This window comes from Ctenopharyngodon idella, chromosome 18 (assembly GCF_019924925.1).
Source record: "Ctenopharyngodon idella isolate HZGC_01 chromosome 18, HZGC01, whole genome shotgun sequence".
NCBI lineage: Eukaryota > Metazoa > Chordata > Actinopteri > Cypriniformes > Xenocyprididae > Ctenopharyngodon > Ctenopharyngodon idella.
Window position 1 is genome coordinate 7,104,977 of NC_067237.1, and position 21,346 is coordinate 7,126,322.

At 38.9% G+C, this 21,346-nt stretch overlaps 1 protein-coding gene across 12 annotated transcripts in view; it reads right to left on the reverse strand.

Moving 5' to 3' along the window:
- trip12 (thyroid hormone receptor interactor 12) overlaps nt 1–21,346 on the reverse strand; it is a 53,998-nt gene that overhangs the window by 23,855 nt on the left and 8,797 nt on the right. For 7 of the 12 annotated variants that reach the window (XM_051869574.1, XM_051869579.1, XM_051869573.1 and 4 more), the window contains 11 exons: nt 15,358–15,504; nt 13,675–13,800; nt 12,658–13,559; nt 6,106–6,211; nt 3,310–3,446; nt 3,084–3,167; nt 2,520–2,615; nt 2,277–2,428; nt 881–916; nt 591–686; nt 172–264 (listed from right to left, as the gene is read on the reverse strand). In XM_051869574.1, the coding sequence (XP_051725534.1) occupies nt 172–264; nt 591–686; nt 881–916; nt 2,277–2,428; nt 2,520–2,615; nt 3,084–3,167; nt 3,310–3,446; nt 6,106–6,211; nt 12,658–13,559; nt 13,675–13,800; nt 15,358–15,455 (1,926 nt within the window). In that variant the 5' untranslated portion in view covers nt 15,456–15,504. The remainder of the gene's footprint in view (nt 1–171; nt 265–590; nt 687–880; nt 917–2,276; nt 2,429–2,519; nt 2,616–3,083; nt 3,168–3,309; nt 3,447–6,105; nt 6,212–12,657; nt 13,560–13,674; nt 13,801–15,357; nt 15,505–21,346) is intronic. The other 5 variants (XM_051869582.1, XM_051869580.1, XM_051869584.1 and 2 more) reach the window with 1 other exon arrangement.

Genomic DNA, 21,346 nt, shown 5'->3' on the forward strand with positions numbered 1-21,346 from the left:
AGTGTGCAAAGACCCTTATTGCTTAATGACGCTGCTGTCGTCTCGTCGTCTTGTCTTAGTCATGGAAAAAAAAAAGGTTGTTGACGACCATATTTTTTTGTAATAGATTTCATTAACGAAACTAACACTTGGTTGAAACGGCATTTAAGACAAGAAACCATCAGTACTCACAGCCTGTAAGATGGCTTTGCTGTGCCTCCGTGACAACATCTCCAGGGCGGTCAAGGCTTGTTCTGCCACATCAATAAACTGTATTACCTGAAGCTGTGGACACAAGGGAAAAATGGATTTGAGACAACAAACACAAAAGATGCCACTTCTAAATATAACCTTTTCATGATTGTCTAACTTATTCACATGTAAAATGTCACACTCCAATTAAGTCGGTGATATGTCAATGTGCTCATAGTTGTGATGTCAAAAATGTTTTTGAGGGGAGCAAAATGTTGTTCCATATGCCTAAATTCATACTTTTATTTCAAATAAGCAAAGAAAACTATATTCCTGTTTTTCCTTTATATAACCCCTTTAATTATATTATACACATACTGGGCAGCCAAGGTTCAAAGAAACAGTGAGATGCCATTTACCTTTTCCAGGAAGACTGGGATGGCGTCTACCACCACAGCCGAGGAGCGCGGCAGAGCCTCCATCATGTAGGTGAGGGCGCGAGATGCATGATTCATCTGCAGAAATGTCACACATGGAGAAAAGTTATTACGTTATTCTCCAATTTTAAGTGTCAAAATTGAATGACTGAATACATGGATGAAATGATTGCCAGGTGATAGATTCACTACAGTTGGCCTTGATAGGCTTGCACAATGTTCTGCCTCTGAGTAAACACATGCACCCACTCACAGAAGTTCATAATACTCACAATATCAAAATTATGCTCCATCTGTAATAGTGTGATCTGCAAAAAGAAGACAAGAGGAGAACAGGACATGTGGGTAAGAATAGAAAGGCAACAGAGGAAGCTTGACTCCCAACACAGAGAGGATGTTGGTTCTCTCTCTCAGATTATAAATTTCAGAGAGCACAAATCTAAGGCCTTTTCTAAGACCTGCAGAAATAAAATTAATACCATATGGGTAGGGCAATGTCTATGGTAACATCCTAAAGCATAAAACAAACAAATGTACACATTACGCACATGTACATATTACAGTTCAAATAATACAGGCTTTGACTAAAAAGTCAAAGTTTCACAGACAAGGCTTAAACTAGTCCTAGACTGAAATGCATTTTTGTTTATAAAAAAATAGTTAAATATCCTAATTGAACTAAGGCCTAATCCTGGCTTAGGCTAAACCCTGTCTGTGAAACCAGGCCTAATTTTCTAAAATGATAAACTTCACATTTCAGCCTTTAAACCAAGAAAAGGAGTCCATTTTTAAATTATTATATAATATATGATTATTAATTTAAAAAAAAACAAACAAACAAACAAACAAACAAACAGTGTTTCCTATTAATTATCCAGACACTGGCCACCATAATCTAATTTGTCCCACCACAGTTTCATAATGAAAAGAAAATATTTTTAAACTCCTCATAATAGCATAAAAGCCTCAAACTTTATGTTTTGCGGCACTGCTTAGGCAAAGGATCTGTCGAACGAACTAAAATTGAAAGGGCTTAGTCCCCTTATGCAAAAGGCTTTGATTTAATTAAGTAAGTATATAGTCTTGTGCTGCACGTTTCAAAGCAAAGCGCGCACTTTGTTCACGTGATCAGCTCGTAATCTGGTGCTTTCTGCGTCTCAGAATGGCTCTTTCACAGTGAATGCAGCAAATCTCTGCATGTGCTGAGAGTTTACAAATTATTTTCACATAATTTCCAAAATGGTTCAGAAACTGCAGTTTTCCACCAAAATAAAAGTACAAGGGTTTATCTCTTGCAAGTGAAAAATTATACAAAAGTATTATAATTTTATTGTATTGTATATTGTAGTATTGTATTCCCTACTGTAATCTAAATGAAAAATAATATATTTCAGGGATGGGCTGGGGGAAGGGAGGGTGGGTAGGTTGGCATTCAACTGGACCCCCCTAGAGGAACCGAGGTCCGCCACCCATAGACTCACAAAATCCTGTGAAACTGACTTTAAGGCTTCAGATTTTAAGGATTTGCAGCGACCCTGGAACCACTATCTGGGCATTACTATTTGGCGATTTTAATAATTTTGTTCACATCTGTCTAATTGGGTGCTCTGCTAGAATAAACTGCAGTGTGGACCAGGCTTTATGCCAAAGACCAGGTAGTGTATTTACCAGGGCAGGTACAACGCTCTTGACAGGGAATCCTCCCAGGGTCTCCTCGTTACCCATCACTAGCAGCTGACACATCTCTATAGCAGCCTGGAGTTGCTGGGATTCGTCACCTGTAGCCTGCAGCCCCTGCAGCAGCTGCTGTGCCTTTGAGCCTGAAAGCGCAGAGGGAGACAGAACACGGACATCTTGAGCAGAAAAAATCTTCCCACAAAAATGTCAAAAACATCAGTCAAGGTCACTCACTAGCTCCACTCCCAATGGTCCTATGAAACAGCTGCGACATACGGGGCCCAAAGGGGCCAAACAGGTGAGGAGGAAGGCCCCTGGCCTCCAGCAGAGCTGTAGAGAGATCAAAATATGAAACCTCACACACAACTAGATATTTGTGTTTTTTAGGCTTTGTTTACGGTTAATCCTGTCAATGTAACTAAATGTAACAATATTTGCTGATGAAAGGTAATTATTTTTTGTCAATGATAACGAAGATGAGAAAATTGTGCAGTGACAATAACAAAGCGATTTTAATTAAAACCATTGACAAGTAAACTGACAAGAAACAACACTGCAAGATATATACAACGCATTAACACCTTTTGTTGTCCTAAATTTTTCCATCTAAAAGCAATGTTTTAAATACTCCAGTCACAGTCAATAATCTAATAACACAATGTTGAGATGTGTGCAAAACATAACACTAAGAAGAACGAACACAATTTGACTTATCACTGAATATATAATTACTTTATCTTCATGAACACCTAAAACTGTATTTTTAGAAAATTTATGAAATAAAAAGAGAAAACATGCCTTGCAGTCTTCCCATTTCAGAGTCATCTGATTCACTCTCTCCAGAGGTGGTCATGCCAACAGCTCCAGCTACTGAGCTAGACGCTTTAGAGCAGAGAGAGAATAGGTTTAAGAGACTGAGATGTAGAATAAAACATACGTTTTCATGCCTGTATTAAGCTACTTTACACATTACAGTATCACATACAATATGTAATAAAATCTTAGGGGACCGCTGCTCTCTTACCTGACGCCCCTTGGGGCGTTTCCTCTGTGCGCGCGGCCGAGGAATTGGCCCCATCCTGGTTGTTGTCAGAGTCGGCCATTTTCTCCTGTCGGCGAGCTTCGGCAGTCCCGCGCTTGCCCAGGCCTGAGCCTCGCCGACTAGAAAGGTGTAATAAAAAAAATAAAAAAACAGAAAGGCCAATATTCTCATTAAAATGTGAACAAAGATTTGGTTGAAATTGTCAGCCAATCAAAATCAAGGACCATATTCACAAAACATCTTAAGGCTAAAAGTAGCTCCTAATTTGCTGAAACATTTTAGTGCTAAAACCAGCAAATCTGTGAAAAGTAAGGAGTATTGAAGAGGACTCCTAAGTCACTAAGACCAAATCACAAACAATCCTAAAATGGCTGTTACTGGCAATCTGTACACCATTGAGGCAATAGGTGATAGAGCCTTGGATGCTGAGCCTTTTTTTTTTTTTTTTTTTTTTTTTTTCATAAATGCAATAAATATTTTGATTTATAGATTTTAATCTGCAATGACAAAGTTTAATTTATGTACAGGCAAAATGCATTGAATAATGGAAATAAAACACTGCGGTCAAGTTGAAAATAATGTCCTATTGTCTGCGCCAATAGCCGTGTGGGCAGCTCACGTGAACAGAGTTCGGGCTCGTGAACCTTTCCCGATCCCGTCCCCCCTCTCTCTTCCACTTCGCTTCCTGTCTACTCACTATCCTATCATAATAAAAAAGCAAAAATAAATCTTTAATAAATAAATAAGGAAATAATGTCTGATTACCTGTGGCAGTTGTTTTCTTGAGCTCACACTTACAAATTATCACGAGTAAAATAAGCGTATTTGGTGTGCTGTCTGAAGGGAGGGCTCCAATTTAGCCCAAACCTAGGGTACTCCCCCCGTATCCCCAGCTGGGAAAAGGAACCAGCCGAGAGTGAGGAAACAGAAAACTGTCGAGGTAACTAGGTGAGGTAACTATATATGCATCCTCTCCAGCTGATTAGATAGACCAATTGAACGTGCTCCTCCCAAACTTTGTTTATAAAACATCATTTGTCACTTAAATTCTGCAATCTCTCGAGATGCAGACATGTAAGAGGCTGACAATCAGCTGAACATATACTTGTTTAATTAGTGACGCATATGGCAACATTTTTATTTTAAAATCTTTATTTGAATGTGGCAACATGATACCTCATTATACAATATTTCTGTGATTAAAGATGTGCCAGCTGACAGAGACCCATCCCCTATCAGCCAATCACTGTGGGCATAGCTAGTAAGCGTGCTGACATCATCCATAGCAACAAGGTCAACCCCACCTTTTCTCTTAGCTTAAGATTTCTCTCTGTTCCTTAGTTCCTCAAAAGTTGATCTCAGCAGCTTTGTGAATAGGTTTTAAAAGGAAACTCTTACCTAAGAACTTTTACTGCAATTTAGGAGATCTCTTAGTGGTAAGATAAAATGTTTTGTGAATACAGCCCCTGTTCTATAACTGTCGTTTAACATTGTTTATGAATGCGTGGAAACCCAAAGACAAAGTTCTTCTGCAAGACAATCCACAACATCACACCATGAGGATGAACTGGAAGTTCCAGTAAAGTAAGTAACTGAACAGGAACACCCATCTGCAGTTACCACAAAATACTGCTGAGGGGATAGAGGGGGCTGATTAATGGTTCTAGTAAATTTAACAAATAAATGAACAGGATTAATATGGAGGAACCAACTACCCTTGTATTGTCATCTCTGTATCAGATTCAGACACAACAGACCTCAGTCATGTTAGTGCCATATTTACTTTTTTTGACAGGAATGAAAAATGCGTTCTTGTTTGTTTGAATGTGCTCTTTGTTCTTGACTTATTTAACATGTCAATCGTTCAGCTAACTAAACATCTTTCCAAAGACACCTTTAGTATACAAAAACTCCATAAAACATTTTTTAAAGTTGTGTTGTTAAAATTACATTGATCTAGCACCTTTATACTGTGAAGTTCATTGTAAAGACTGCAAATCTCTAGGCCATGACACATCAAAACAACATCAAAGGACTAGCGGCGTCAAAAGCCGACTGTGTTGGCGCCTCACTTCTCGTTCATCTGGGCTTAAAAAATAAAAAAAAGTTGACCAAAAACGATGCAAAAACTACAGCCAATGACCAACTATAATGTGTGTTCTGCACCTGCGTGTAAAGAATTAACTGTCTATATCAGCAGGTGGTAATAGTCTATACTACAACGGTGGACATACAAAACATTCAAAATGGTAATCAAGCTCTGATTTGGCTTACAGATGGCCAAGCCATTATGGAAATATTCACACATTGGGATGCCCAGATAAGAAAATTAATAAAATTAGAACAGCCTTCTGTGAGTGCCCTCTTGACTTCTTGACACTTTTGCTTTTTTTCTTGTGTGCTGGTACACTAAGCTGAACAGCCAATCAGAGTGATCTCTCTCACCAATTGACTTGATTTACGATGCTCAATCATTCAAAAGACCACAGACAGGGTCCAACTAGTGAGCTGCTAGACACTCAATGATGGCCCAACTTGGTGCGTCATGGCTTTATCTCCAACAGGTTTGTTTTCATCCACAAAAAAATTCATTACGGCGTTTAACCTGACTAAGATCTATAGAAGTAAAGAGGAGGGGTGTGTCTACAGGTGATAAGACATCTAATAACTGCTTAGTCACCTTAAGGTGTCCACGAACATAGCTGCGCATATTTATTAGTATGTGCATGTTCTAGAGCAGTAGACTGTTCATGATTGAAAAGGCTGGTGGTTCAGTACCTGGTGCTGGCGCAAGAGCCCGTGGTCTTCTGACGTGTGCTCCTCCGACAGCTGGGGAGCTCTGCTGGGGGAGACTCACTACGCTTCTTAGTGGACTTCCTCAAACCTAGAGACAGAAACATACAGCATTACTCTCATAATAATCAGAATGAAGGGGAAAGAGAGAGAGACAGTTAAAGAATAGCAAGCCATAAATTCAGATATCCCACCTCTCCCGGAAGTTCCAGGAGTCTCCCGCATATTGATAGTAGCTCCCTGACGACCGCAAATTATTCACAATATCTCGTAAATTGAGAGAGTGAGAGATAAGCCCTGTTTCCTGTTTAGTATTAAGATGAGTTTTGGGTGATCAGATCACAAGTGGTCAGCAAAAAAACATAACCGTTTACACCTGTGAGTGTTCTGATTTCATTGAGACCCTCTCCTCTTATTTCGTGACACTAGTCTACATCACTTTCGGCACACAAATACTACTGAATGAACGAGTTTTTTTTCTTCCATACTATGGAAGGTGTACATCAGCTGTCTGGTTGACCATATTCCTCAAAATATCTTGTGTGTTCAGAAGAAGAAAGAAATTTATACAGGTTCGGAACTTGAGGGTGAGTAAATGATGACAGAATTTTCATTTTTGGGTGAACTATCCCCTATTACAAAACTGACACCCAATTATGATATGATCTAAATATCAAGAAAAATATCTGTAAAACCGATTATCAGTCAATCTATAAAAATGACAAAGAAATGCAGAGAGACAAATATGACATACAGGAAAAACGCAAAAACAATGGGAATAGATATAGCATAGTAAAGCACTTCCCATCATCTGGCTCTGACCTTTGGCCACAACAAGCAAATTACTCGACTGCTTCTCCATACAGCACGTGTTAAGACTGTTTCCACAGAAACCAGTACATTCTGCACATCATCTCATTAGCGCTGTGTGTAAATTGAATCACAGCCTACCATCTACATTTAACGATAACATCGGCTCCTCATCAGCCCCAGTCATATGCTCTCTTTCTGATTAAACCAGAAACATATGCTCAATTCCAAAGCCTAGTGTGCTGCCTATGCAGGTAGCATCTCAAGGCATCATCTTAAAGCTGCAATAGGTGGTTCTCTATAGAAACATTTCTGTTATACTGGCTGAATGTCTCATATCCTGATAGCAATCACTATGTTAAAAGGCACAATATGTAAAAAACTATAATTAAAATATCCAAAAATCACTAGAACAAGGTTATATATTTTGTTGACTTGTGTACTTACATTATCGCAAATGTTTCCAAGAATGTTTAAATCCAGAGAAATAAGCAATTTTAACCAGGACAGAGCGTGTCCGTGTGTCGCCTATTAATGACATCATACCCGCATTACCCTCGGTTTCCAGTTTTATTTTGTAGAAACCATGGAAACACTAAAGATGCTTTAATATATTATGTTTTATTAGACAGGTGAGCTACTGTTTGGATACATTCTTCGACAGAAATCTAATGATTGTTATATAGCTCAACACAGTAAGTCTTATTGTTTAAATCTCGTTTTCTTGATTTACAGCGAGTACCATGTTTTACCATGCCTAATATCGATCTCGCTTACTGCAGTGTGCAGTTTTGTTTACACAACGACAAATGTTCTGTGAAAAAAACTGAGTGACAATCATTTTAATTTGAATGAGGGTCTGTTCAGACCAACACAAACATTGTCGTGCTGTCTAGATGAGCTTTTTTACAGAGATATGTTCTAACTAGGGCTAGGTTAAAAAAAAATTCTTAATTTTAATCGTTTCTCATTTTGAAGAACCAATATCAATTCTTAAATCCCAAGAATCAATCTTTCAGTCTATGCCGTTTTTAGTTGATGAATGAACAATGAACAAAGCTTTGTAGTGCATTTCAATAAATTACAATAAGCTTTGTAACTTCTGATTCGGTGCTACAGTGTCCTCTCTCATTCTCTTAATCTGATGTGCAAATAGCATCACTTCATTACAAGTTATACGTGTGCTTCAGTACAAGACTTTCACTCATGTTTACAATAAATTATTTCCTCATTATATTGCCAGCACGATGCTGGTGCGATGTGGTTTTGTGTTTAAAGCTATGAGAGGGTGAAGATTGATAATTAAAACTGTCTCCTTACCCGTCTACATACAGTGGTACTGGTTATACCCAATACAAGAGATGACTACTGGTGCAAAACTTTATATCAGACAGAAAAGAGAAACTATATGAACGAAACTCTTTTGATAACACTTCTTATATCAGTAGCCTAACGCAGGGGTAGGCAACGTCGGTCCTGGAGAGCCGCTGTCCTGCAGAGTTTAGCTCCAACCATAATCAAACACACCTGAACAAGCTAATCAATGTCTTCAAGATTATTAAAGCTACAGGCAGGTGGGATTTTTTTTTTTTTTTTTTTCAGGGTTGGAGTTAAACTCTGCATGACAGCGGCTCTCCAGGAATGACATTGCCTACCCCTGGTCTAATGAATAGAACAGCTTTAAATAAAAGTTGAAGTGCCAATGAAGAGTTGAGTGCCAGAGTTCTTTATCGACACAAAGGCTGCGCCCAAAAGCTGAAAAATGCTGCCTCTGAAGGAAGCATAGGGAGGTAAAAAGGCAACAAGGCACATCCAAATCTGATGATGGTGTTACATTCTGTCTGCTGAGATACCTTCATCTGATCGATTTATGAAGGCAGCATAGATGTATCCTTTGCTGCCTATCATATCCCGCAATGCTATGCATTCAATTCTGTGACAGTTGAGCTTAAAAAAATATTGCATCTGAAAGTTGCGGTCGGTGGTCATTTTGTGTAAATGCATGTTTCTGACCAACTTTTTTTCCACATTTGATGTCATGTCAAGCAAGAAATTAATATTGTAGTAGTTAAATATTTGCGTCGTTATTAAAGCTCTCTCTATTTTGTTGTAGATTGTTGCAACAAGTCAGCTGCCTGCGCACTGAAGCACACAGATAGTAGACAATATATTTTATTTGACAGAATCTATTGGTTGCACAACATCTTAAGTGGTTAAAAACACTGTGAACCGAACAACATCAAGGTATGAACCTGTTTGGCCTGTTGGTGTGATCTGGTGAACACCACAAAATTTAGTCTGACAGCACTTTATTTTTTATTTTTTAGTTAAAATAAATCAAAATCAAAGTCTAAAAACAAGCAATTTTACTGTGTGAGACAAACCTGTGATCAAGTAACTGCACATCTGTTGAATTCTATATTAATATGCTCTATTAAAAATGGTAATCGTTGCTTAGCTACCATAAACGACCCAGAGTTATACCAGACACGAGTGGCATAATGCATCAAAACTAAATAGTTCGAAGCCGTCTACATTTCAAATGCTCATCTGATACACAGCATATGTACTGTCATAGCACTCAGCCCAGCTGGAAATAGAAAGAAATTGAAGGGAAAATGAAAGACAGAACCTTTAAAAGACCTCTGACAGTGCTTTCCCTGTAAAGCCAGATGAATCACTCACGCCTTCAGTCTGTTGAACAGCTCCAGTCTGATGGTCAAACCCTAACACTGAGGGTCTATTCTGGGCAAAGTACTGCCCCCTGCCCTTTGGCAGCATGCCCTCCCGTGACTCTTCATATCCTTCCATAATCAACCCAGCCTGACCTATGTCTACACAGGAGGATGACCTCTCTTACTCAAGATAAACACCTCCAACAAGCCTTCACAGAACACTTTACAGCATCCCTTAGTGGATAAATCAGGGACAAGACAAACATCTAACCAATACGTGATCCTAAACATCCAACCAATAGCACAGTCATAAGCCTAAATATCCAAGCATGCCTGCGTTCTGACCCACCTCTGGGCATTCTGATACTCCAAACCTCTGCTAGGCTCATCCGCACAGCAAAGTAACTACTATACCAAAAGCCCTTCCTACCTCAGCATACATCCAGCCGCGACTCTTGTCCATACAATACTGTAAGGCAGCAGGAGGCTGATATTTTTAGCCCAGGACACTGGCACTGAACTGGACTGAAACCTGAGCCAGCTCCCCCTGCCATGACCAAAGCCAAAACTCCATCCACTATTACTGGAGCAAGAAATTATCACCATCACAATCATCACACCATTATCGAAGACACTGATTTGTGGAGGCTGGGTTGCTCAGGATATTAGCCCTTAGGTCAAGGATCAGATGAAATTACAGTAGAAATACTTGCAATTTACCATGCCTCTGGTGTTGAATCTCATGAAAACTGTCAAGAACACACTCAAGTTATATTAAACAAAATCTAAAAGAAACAAATATATGCTTTATGTGATGTTAACTAAAAAAATTGTGTAAATGAGAATTCTGTTTTCATTAAAAAAAATTGGTGGGAAAATGCGCTACATTTTCATTAAAGTAACAGTCCTTGATGGTCTGAAAAATAGGGTTAATTTATAAATAATTTATCTCCATTTTCCTTTGGATTTTGAGCTGAAATATGACCCAGATTCAGAAAGGAATAAAACAAGTACTTGAGAATCATATGTAAGCTCAAAACATAAACAAGTATGCTTTTTAATGGTGTGATTGCCTGAGAGCTTCAGTTGTTTTTTTTTTGTTGTTGTTGTTTTTAATCTAAATTACAGTTAATTGAATGTGTATGTGTGCTTGTTGGTGGGTCTATGGGAAAGACTAATGATCTCACAGTGTGAGTGCTTAACAGGGTCAAAAGCAGTGTAAGTGGCATAATGTGTAATATCCTGCATATGTTCTATGTTGAATCAATCTTATATCTCTCCACATGTCTGTCAATGGACACAGCGTCCATTTCAGAAGACCTAGATTAGATCTGTCATGGAAAAGCTTGTGTGTCAGTTGCCTCACTTGCAGCAGGTGTCTGAATACTGAAGTCCACTTCTAGCACCATTGCAGCTGGTGTTCTAATGTGCACCCCTGTTGAAAGTGAGGCTATGTCCACACTAGTGCGTTTCCATTTTAAAACAGCATTTTAAAATGAAAATCCTCGTCAATACTAGTCTTTCCACTGCGTTTCAGAAAATATCTCCGTCCACACTACATGACCGAAAACGCATGTCACATGACCATTCATTCACACTGGGCACGCGCGTACAAGTGTAAACAGTTGCTGATTGCTCTAATAATAGCTTGCCTCTTGCGCATGTAGGCAGCTGAAGTACGATAAAACGGAGAGTTTAACTGCACAAAGTCAGCAAAGCTTGCAGTTCCATCTTCATGTTATTGTTTACATGGTCGTCGAGGCTGGTCTGTTTTTGTTGTGTTCCAGTAGCATTATGGTCAGATGATAGGGGCTTAACGAATCGCAATACAAGCTTTTCTGCAGTACTGACAGTAATGAGCACCGATTTAATTCGGCACACTGACAAGCGGCTGATTTCAAATGCTCCTGTGCACATTAGTATGCATGCTATGTGAAGAGCGGCAAAGGTTTCTATATACAATGCATTTCTTAAAGTGTTGAGTATTGTAGTCATTCAAAATTGCTATTATTGACAAAGCAATGGATAAATGCAAGGTGTTCCTTTGTTCAATTTAGAACTAAAATGTTCACTTAACTATTTTTAAAGCAATGTTTATTTCATTGAAAATGTGCAGTTTTAAAGTTGTATTTCCCGCTAGAGGTTGTTATTCAAAACAATAATAACGGCGTAGCTTGATGACGGCATGAATGATCATGGGAGTTGTCGTCTTCACCTCCACAGCTGATGGAAAGCAATCCGATGGGACTGTTCATGCATGAGCTAATGCTCTAAAATGCTGTATTATTGTTCTTACAAATAAAGCTCTTTCTGATTTTGCAATGTTAGCCACTTGACAAAATAGTGTTGTCTCTCAGGCATGGTACAAACAAGTTATTCGCAGTAAATCAAGAAAACGAGAGATCCAAACAATAACACTAACCGTGTTTAGCTATATAACAATCTGTCGTTAAACGTATCCAAACAGTTGCTCACCTGTCTAATAAAACACATAATATATATTAAAGCATCTTTGGGGTTTCTATGGTTTCTATGGAAGTAAAAGCAGAAATCGGGGATAAAGCGAATATGACGTCATTGGCAGACGACGAATTGACACGGGCTGTTACACTGGTTAAAATAACGAATTTCTCAGGATCTAAACATTTTTGGAATGCAAGTACACGAGACAAAATATAACATTGTTCTAGTGGTTTTTGCATATTTTAATCCAAAAATCATACATATTGTGTCTTTAATAGTGAACTGAATTAATATTTTTAATTTCAAATAGTTAAAATAGTCCCAGTGGATTTTTCTATGGTACCGAAACAGGTCCCATAAATGTTACTGGGTACAAACTACTGACATTTTGGTATAATGACAGCACTAGTCTCAATAAGATCGCCTAGACACACCAACCTTCAGACTGTTTAGTCTCCTATTTTGTCAGAACTTGAGAATCCCACACCATGAATTAGAGCTTGTCAACTTGTTTTGAACCTGGAACATCCCTTTAAAAATACAGAAGCAAACGATAGGAAACTCTCTGTATAGCAGTTTGGGCACTCACTTGCTAGTTTGGCCTGCAGTCCGGAGGGCCCAGGCTTGGAGGAGGTCTCAGCCTTGGCCGATCCTGGCAGGGACAGTCTGGCCTTTGGCAGGTTGACTTTGGAGTTGAAGCGGGACGTCCAGTCAAACTTGGAGGAGCCGGCAGACTTGTTCTGCTCTTTATCCCGGCTGCTCCTACGGGGGGAAGGGGAGGATGCAGAGCGCGATCGCCGCGCTTTGCTCTGGTCCTTGCCCTGCTTTAGCCGGGCGCCCTGAGGGGCACAGCTGTTGGCGCCTGCGGCAGCCGAAGAGGAAGAGGAAGAGGAGGATGAGGAAGAGGCACAGGAAGAGGAGGAGTCAGTCACGGTGCTACACCCAGCTTTGGCTGAGGCGGCCGATTTGGACGCCAGCTTGGTGGGTTTGGCTGCCCGGCTGGCCTCGCTGCGGGGTGGCAGGGGGCCTGCCGCACTGCTTGAGCTGGGGAGGGAGGAGGAAGAAGAGGACGACAACGAAGAGACGTCGGCCTTCTTGCGCTTTTGAGAGGGGGTGCTCGAGACCCCACTGGGGCCAGGGTAGGACGCGGTCTTCTTGCTCAGGGCTCTGGCAGTAGCCGGCTCGGCTGCTAATCGTCTCTTTTTGGACTTGGTGCTGACAGACGGAGGAGCCTTCCTAGGCTCTGTAACTTCAGATGAGGTTGCGGGGGCCGATGGCCCACTGGCTGAGCTTTCCGAAAGGTGGCTGGACACGGCTTTGGGCCGCTTGGCCGGGCTGGGCGAAAAGGTGATATTGGGCTCTGTTGCAGAGCTGCGTTTGAGAGCGCGGGTGCTGCTGCCCTCCCGTCTCCCTTGCTGGCCTGAAGTTCCTGCTGCTTCTAAGTCTGGATCTGGAATCGAGTGTGAACCCACAGATAAAGAGAGGCTGTTCCTGTAAAAACAAACAGAAAGGGTGAAGGACTTGAGTACCCAAGAAGAAGCAGTGGGCACATGGTGAACTTGCGTCACAAAAGACCCACACGCAATACAGGAGGAAAAAGGGATACCTTCGAGAGGCGTGGCCGCGGGCGGAGCCGACGGCAGAGCTGGGTGGGGCTTTGGAAGCCTTAGAATTAGATCTTCTACTTTCAGGTAGGGAATTTGCTTTTTGGTTTACTTGCTCTGGCTGCAACCTGGAGAGGTTGGGAATTAAACAGCAAAGAGCAGTGTGGGATGGACAGTAGATGAGGAACACCTCAAATTCAATTTCACGAGCTGACTATTCCTCCAGCCTTACTCTCAGCACTTCCTACACACCCGTCAGCCCAATGGCGAACACAAAAAGCAATCATTACAAGTATCCAGCTAGACATTTCTCATAAGTTGAGAGCATCACCCTTGTTGAGTTGGGCAGCTAAACCACTGGAGGATATATATTTATATAAAAAAATAAAAATAAAAAAAAACATTCAAAAGAGAACAGACAAATAGTAACCCCACAAGTGTCTGTGTATCAGGCCTAAAAGAGACACACACTGTCAGTTATTCCAGCACTGCTATTCAGCAAAGGTGCCTTGCTGCTACTGAATCTATAGCACAGTGGCACAAAAAAATATATTTTATTCAAGTTGTGAGTTTGCAGTCTGAATCGAATGTGACTGAGACAGACTGGGCACCCCTAAATGATCTACATATATTTCTATTACTGGTATTGCATAACCAGTATAGCCTGCTTCATGAACAAATGATTCCTATGTGCTGATTCTGTCTTGAGATCATGAGTTATATTACACTACCATTCAAAAGTTTAGGGTTAGTAAGTTAAAAAATTAGCAGTTATTCAGCAAGGACAAAATAAATTAATCAAGGGTGACAGTTAAGACATTTATAACATTATTAAATATAACAAAAATATTAAGTAGCACAACTGTTTTCAACATTATTAAGACAAGTTTGAGCAGTAAATCCGCATCTTAAATTGATAATGATTTATTAAGTATAATGTGACACTAAAAGACCAAAGAGTAATGGCTACTGAAAATTCAGCTTTGCCATCACAGAAATAAATTACATTTCAAATATATTAAAACAGAAAACAGTTATTTTAAATAGTAATAATATTCCATAATATTACTGTATTACTTTACTGTATTTTGAATCAAACAAATGTAGCCTTGGTGAGCACAAAATACCCCATACTTTTGAACGGTAGTGAAGCTTGTGTGACTTAAATTAATCCAATTACTGGCTGGATGTTTATATGACACTGTGTAGTTAATGATACACAAACACGCCAGAGATTTTTTTGTAAATATATTTCTTAGCAACAATCGCACTAGGAAAAACATAACGCTAAAGGAAAAACGTAATAAAACCACAAAGAAACTATTAAAGATGCACATAGTTATGTTTTATGTTGCACTGGTTAACATGGCTGTCACTTTGGACTGAATACACATTTAATATTGAAACCTAGTGATGCATCACATAGAGAGAACGATTTTAGTTACGGTTTCCATTTTTAAAAAAAATCTGACATTATTAAATGCACCAAGCCAAGTGTCCAAAAAAAGAGCCTTATTGAGACAAAAAGAACAGCATTAGAAAGGTTATGTGACCTGGCACCTGCTGCACAAATTCTGTAGGAAACACAGCTCTAGATACAGATAGGTAGATGAAGGTACACGTACAGACCTAACCTGAGACTGTTATAGACAGTTTTACGTACAGATTGTCCATTGCACACTCACCTTCCTGCAAGCGTGTGGTCTATTGGCTGGGCCGCGGCTGTGTTCCTCTGTGAACGGCGCAGTGACCCCCCTGGATTGGAATTAGGCCGGTTGGACATTGGCACCTCTCTCCTGAAGGGACATACCCTTTCTAGACACTACCATTCACTGGTAGAGAGGTAAAAAGAGAGAAAAATGGAAGGTTAGTTGAAATATGCTATAAATACAAATTTATGAAATATAAATTTATAACAAATACAGGTGTAAATGGGTCTAAAATGTTTTGAGCTTGTCCACTTTCGACCACTTCCAGAGGTAGTTGAAAATACATTTGAAGAGCCAAAAAATACTGCCTACTCTCCTACTCATCATGGGAAGCGTGCTAGCCAGACAGGATTTAAACTTTGTCGGCTGAAGACCCAAGTTTGGTTTGAAGACGAAAAGTGTACCAAGGACAAAGTTCTTTCCCATTCCTGATTTCTAACACATACTCACAGCATTCGGTGTGGTATTGCAGCTATCATAGCGAAAACAAAAAGCTGCTGCTATCTAAATGTTTTTCCGTCATCTCCAGTCATATTCATATGTAAATTTCGTGATTTGTCCATTAGATCAGAAGATCTGACAAAGCTCATACATTTACCCGCCCATACAACCTCCCCTCAAAGAAATCAGGACAGAAAAGGTTGAAAGTGAAAGACAAAAGAGACTGATTAAAACACCAGCTATAAACACGAATGTATCTACTTGTGATCTGATCAACCAAAACGCATCTTAATACCAGATGTAAACAGGGCCTAACTTTAAGACAAATTTTGTACATATCAGTAAATCCATGCACCTCTTAACATTTTCACACACGCGCACACACACGTGTCAGCGATTTTTGCTATTTTCTCCACTGCGCATGCAATCTCTATCACTTAGCAACAGTAAATTAAGTGAGAACGATAATGCTTTACAGGGGGTGGCAGCACTAAGTGTCATTCCCGAACGTCAGAGAAGGCGAGTTGGATGCAGCCGGAAGAAGAGAAGTAAACACACACGCAAGCCAAGTAACAGTAGCATAGGTTAAACTTCACTGCGGACAAATCAGCAAAACCTGATCAGTTTTTGCTTCAAATAACGAGTTCAAGAAAGTGAACAATGCAAATCAAGGAAGGAGTTTTATTTCACTATTTAAGATAGCCCGTCGGGCAGGGTGGTGAAACCAATTTTGCGAGTCTTTCAACCAAAAGATCAATTTATCTCTACTCTATCTGGTCAAAACTACCAGGACCAGATGCCTCTCTTGTTCCATTTATGCAAAGCCAATAGGAGCACCATACAGTCTTTCAAATCACAGATATGTACCATAGCACATCAGCCACATCCATGGCTCCATCACTCATAACAGATCAATAACCTTACTCAAATCTCATATTAACCTAAGTCACAGCACCACTGCACAAACCACTGCATATTAACATACGTCACAGCACCACTGCACAAACGATCCAAGAAAAGTGATGGAGGGGTGAGAGAGAGATAATCAATAGGACAAAAGCTTTATATGGAGACGCTGAAGGAGAAAAGGACAAATGCTAAGGAAAACCACTAAAATGAATGACTTCTACACTGACCAATCAAATCTGCATTTGGTGTCCATTTCCTTAGTAATGCATGATGTCATCAAGCTTTAGGCAATTCTGAAGACGACAGCAAGCTGGTTGGCATCACAACATGCAGAGATAAGACGCATCCTGAGCATAGACAGAGAATAGCTGGAGGGGGCCTTGGTGTCCTCCTCAGTTCAGTGGTAATGAACAACACTAACCATCAATCACTACGACACCGCAGAGACACACAATCCCACCACACCTTTATCCTGTGTGTGCGTGAGATGGTGTCCTATAGCACCATCACTTAAGTGCGCTGCATGATTATGAGAGATAATCTAAATGAAAGACTACGACAAAAAGCCTCAGTGGACTGGGGATGGGGATGAAGGCTCAATGTTTGGTCAACTCATGAAGTCACACTTCAGTTCTAAGACAAACGACAGACCCAATTTTTGGATCCAATTTGAGCTTTGGATGTGTTGAAATATTTTAATTGTGTGACTAGACAGTATGTCATGTATTCTAATCAAAACTATGTGCCTGAGGTGACAATTATCAATGATTTGTCCAACTTTATCCTTAAAACCAGATTCCAGAGAATGTCACAAAGAATGTAAAATATTTACAGCATTTAAAGTGCCCCTATTACGGATTTTTGAAAATTACCCTTCATGCAGTGTGTAATGTAGCTGTATGTGAATGTAAACAGTGCAAAGTTGTAAAGCTGAAAGTGCATCATAAATAAAGTTATTGTCTCTCAAAAGAAAGAGTCGACTCTGAACCGCTTAAACGAGTCATTTGTAATTCGAATCCCATTTCTGCGAAGTTCACACGTCACAAGTTAATACATTTGCATAATGCCCACCTACGTTCTGCGTGGACATCCTGCGAAAACTTAAACCCGACTCAAACGCTGTGATGGGACAGTATCTGCTTTATCTGAACCAACTTGCTCCTCAGAATCACAACCTGTAAGTGTGATTAATTATTGATGTATTTTATATCGTGTTCAAAATATATAGTTTTGTGTTTTAGCTACAGTATATTATGTCTTCGGCTAACCGGCTAACAGTTTTTTATGGTCTTACTGAAATACTATTAGGCCACTATTACCTAAAATTGTGTCCATTAATGCAGATTGTATGTTGTTCTTACTGTTCTGAGAAATGATAAATGATGGAGCAAGATTTGTTTTACAAACTTTAATGTTACATCAGTCTTCACCTACTGGCAGATTTATTTTCGTATTTACACTGTACATAGACTGTTTATTTAAATATCCAACTTTTAAAGTTTCATTTTTTTCTTACATATTTCTAAATTCAAAAAATTATATTTACCCATGAGCTGCATTACATGTAAATGTCTAAATACCACCACTTCAGATGGAGCTTGTGTCTCACTTCTGCAGTGCAAAGATGGATTTTTTTGATGATTTCTTTTGATTGGTAACAGTCTCATTGGGTGTTATTGTTCTAACTGAATTTATTGTTTAACGTTAAAAAACAAATTTTCTATTTTAATTTAAGAAATTGATGAAATATGATGCATACATTTAATAAGTTTAGAAAAAAAAATGCTCTTATAATGGTAAAAAATGCCCCTGAAATTAATTTAAAGAGGAAAATATCGCCTTGTGATGGGAAAGTTAATGTCTGTTATTAATCAGAAAGTGCTCTTAAATTTTTGACTTTGTTCCTAAATTTTTTTCATTAGGAGCACAAGTGTTCCTAAGGAAAAATGTTAGCGTACAGCCCTGATGAGTCACTATTCATAAATACCACCATGGTCAATAAGCGGAGGGTAAACACTCTCGCTGTCACATTCCTGTGAACAAACTGAAAGACTGCCTCTAGGGTCACAGACAGTAAAAAGGCAGCATGAGTCTCATAACTATGCTGTTCTAAATCCAACTTGGGTTAGTGGGTTGATGAAAAGCTGATAATTATATCATAAAAACACAAAAAAATAAATAAAATAGGGTTGCACAATTAATCAAATCCACAATATGATTATCAAAATTGCAAAAAGGCAGTGATTTTGTACAATGCTATGTGTTTAAGAGAAAACTGCATGTCCATACTGCATGTCGCTAACGTGCATTTTGGAACGCAAGATACGGCAGGATCATTATAATTTCGCACATTTGCAGAATTTCCAACATTTTTTGTGGATGGACTTTTTCAGCACTTTACCAGATTTACAACGAGCAATGTTTATTGACCTGTAGTCAAATAAACACATTGACCTAAGTGTCTCCCAGCAGTTTTACACCAAAATAAAAGCTTTAGGATTTAACGTTTGATCATAAGAAAGTAAGCTGGCATTATGCAAAAAATACTGTACGTAGGTTTGTAACAGGAAGTAAGACTGGAATTGCTGACCATTTGTTTCGGCAGTTCAGAATCAATTCTTTCTTTTAGGAGACAACTTTATTTGTCATGCACTTTCATCTTTAAAACTTTTAACATTCACAAATAGCTATATTACACCCTGCATGAAATGTAAATTAAATTATTGAAATATTTACTTAATGGGGTATTTAAAGTAAATATTTTAGTGTCAAAGGGGTTCAGCTGACAAAAAAGTCTGCAGTGTCAATTGTTAAGCATTACATTCAAAGGAACTGTTATTAAAGAAATGACAACTCATCTAAAAAAAATCATAGCAACATCTTAAGAGCATGCCAGAACATAAAACCAATCAATTTTACCACACAAAGGCTAAATAATGTTGGCTAAGTTTTGCAAATGAAAACCATGAGCCATAAAATTACAAAAAGACTCCACATCAGAGTAATGTGGTTACTTTTAATCAAAAGTTATTTGACTCAAAGCCTAATTTGAAGCCCCAAAAATTTAAATATGGTGGAATGTGTTCAAATGAGTCTATTTACATCTACCAAATGATGAGCACCATCAAAAATCAACTCATTAAAACCGACAATTAAACCATCATATTTTTCTTTGGTTTTCAAGTCAAAACACAAACTGACACATGCGAACACTGTACAAACTGCCAGAAATACCGATAAAGGTTTTCACATGCAAAGCGAAATGTGTTTAACATTTATCTGAGGACACGGTTTAAAACATTCACACATTATTGTTCATTATGCATAACTAGAGCAGTTCACTGACCTGAAAGCATTATTCTCAGAAAAAAATGCTAAGAAACAGTTATTCAAAATTCTCCCAAAATGCTAACACAATAATAAAAAATAAACTCAAGTGATGAGGTATATAATTTATACTCCAGAAATCCTGCTGAGGTTTGAGCAGATATCTGTGGGTGTTGATTTTGACAAGTGCTGCTATGAAACTCTTTTGCCATCTATACATAACTGGATATTTTCGTGATTGACATACAAATGGAATTAAATGATCACTTTGAGCAGAAGCACACCTACATCTATAATATGAACTGTTAGGAGGAAAAGGGAGAATATACTGAGAGTTCCTACAGTGCAATATAACATTTATAGTAAAGAGGTTTTGCTAAGCCATTAACAAGCTGAAGTGGAAAACATATACAGTAGTAGGTACGATAGTGGGAGGTGACAAGTAAATCAGGTTCACAGAAGTCTAAACAGTTTAACACGATGAGCATCTTGTTCCACGTGTCCAGCATTTGACATTAAAAACCTGTATTTAACAACGGATTGGGAAATTGTCCTATTCATTCAAAATCCAACAGTAGCTTGGAATATTGTCTGTGTGCACAAGTCATCTTAGTCAATTCATTTTTTTATGACTAATTATTGTGACCCATAATGCTAGTAAATCAAGATTTTATATTGCATCTTTATGGACTTAATGTTTATACTAAACTGAGTTTCAGTCAAATCCTACAGGTTTCATCCTCTCATTTAGGTGGTCCAAAACTCTGTTTTTATTTACTTCCATAATATACGTTTCTGGTATTAAGGGCTGATATACTTAAAACAAGATCGAAGAACAAACATGTGTGACATTGTTTCAAAATCGAGCCAAAACAAAGGAGTGGTTGAAAACAGTTTGCCATTGCCATTACCAATTAAATAGTAGGTGGGTGTGCTCTGGTGCTCCACCTTCTTTGACATGGAAATATTTTCAGGTTCATTTGTCCACTCAGTCCATAGAGTTCAGACACAAGTCTTATATATAATTAAAAAAAAAAAAAAAAAAAAGGGTTGGGTGAAGTCTACCAAATTGGCATTGGACGATGTCTACAGTGAAATGCGATGGACGATGACATCGGGGTGGGGGATAATTCATTGGAATGGTATAAAAATGCTTGCTCTGCTCCACGCCAGTGGACATGCACCGCTAATGAAGCGCACGTCCGGAGAAAGAGAGAACGCGCATGGAGCTGGAAGGGCTTGATTGAATGAAGCGCGTTTGGCTTTAGATAAACCTACTAGATGATAT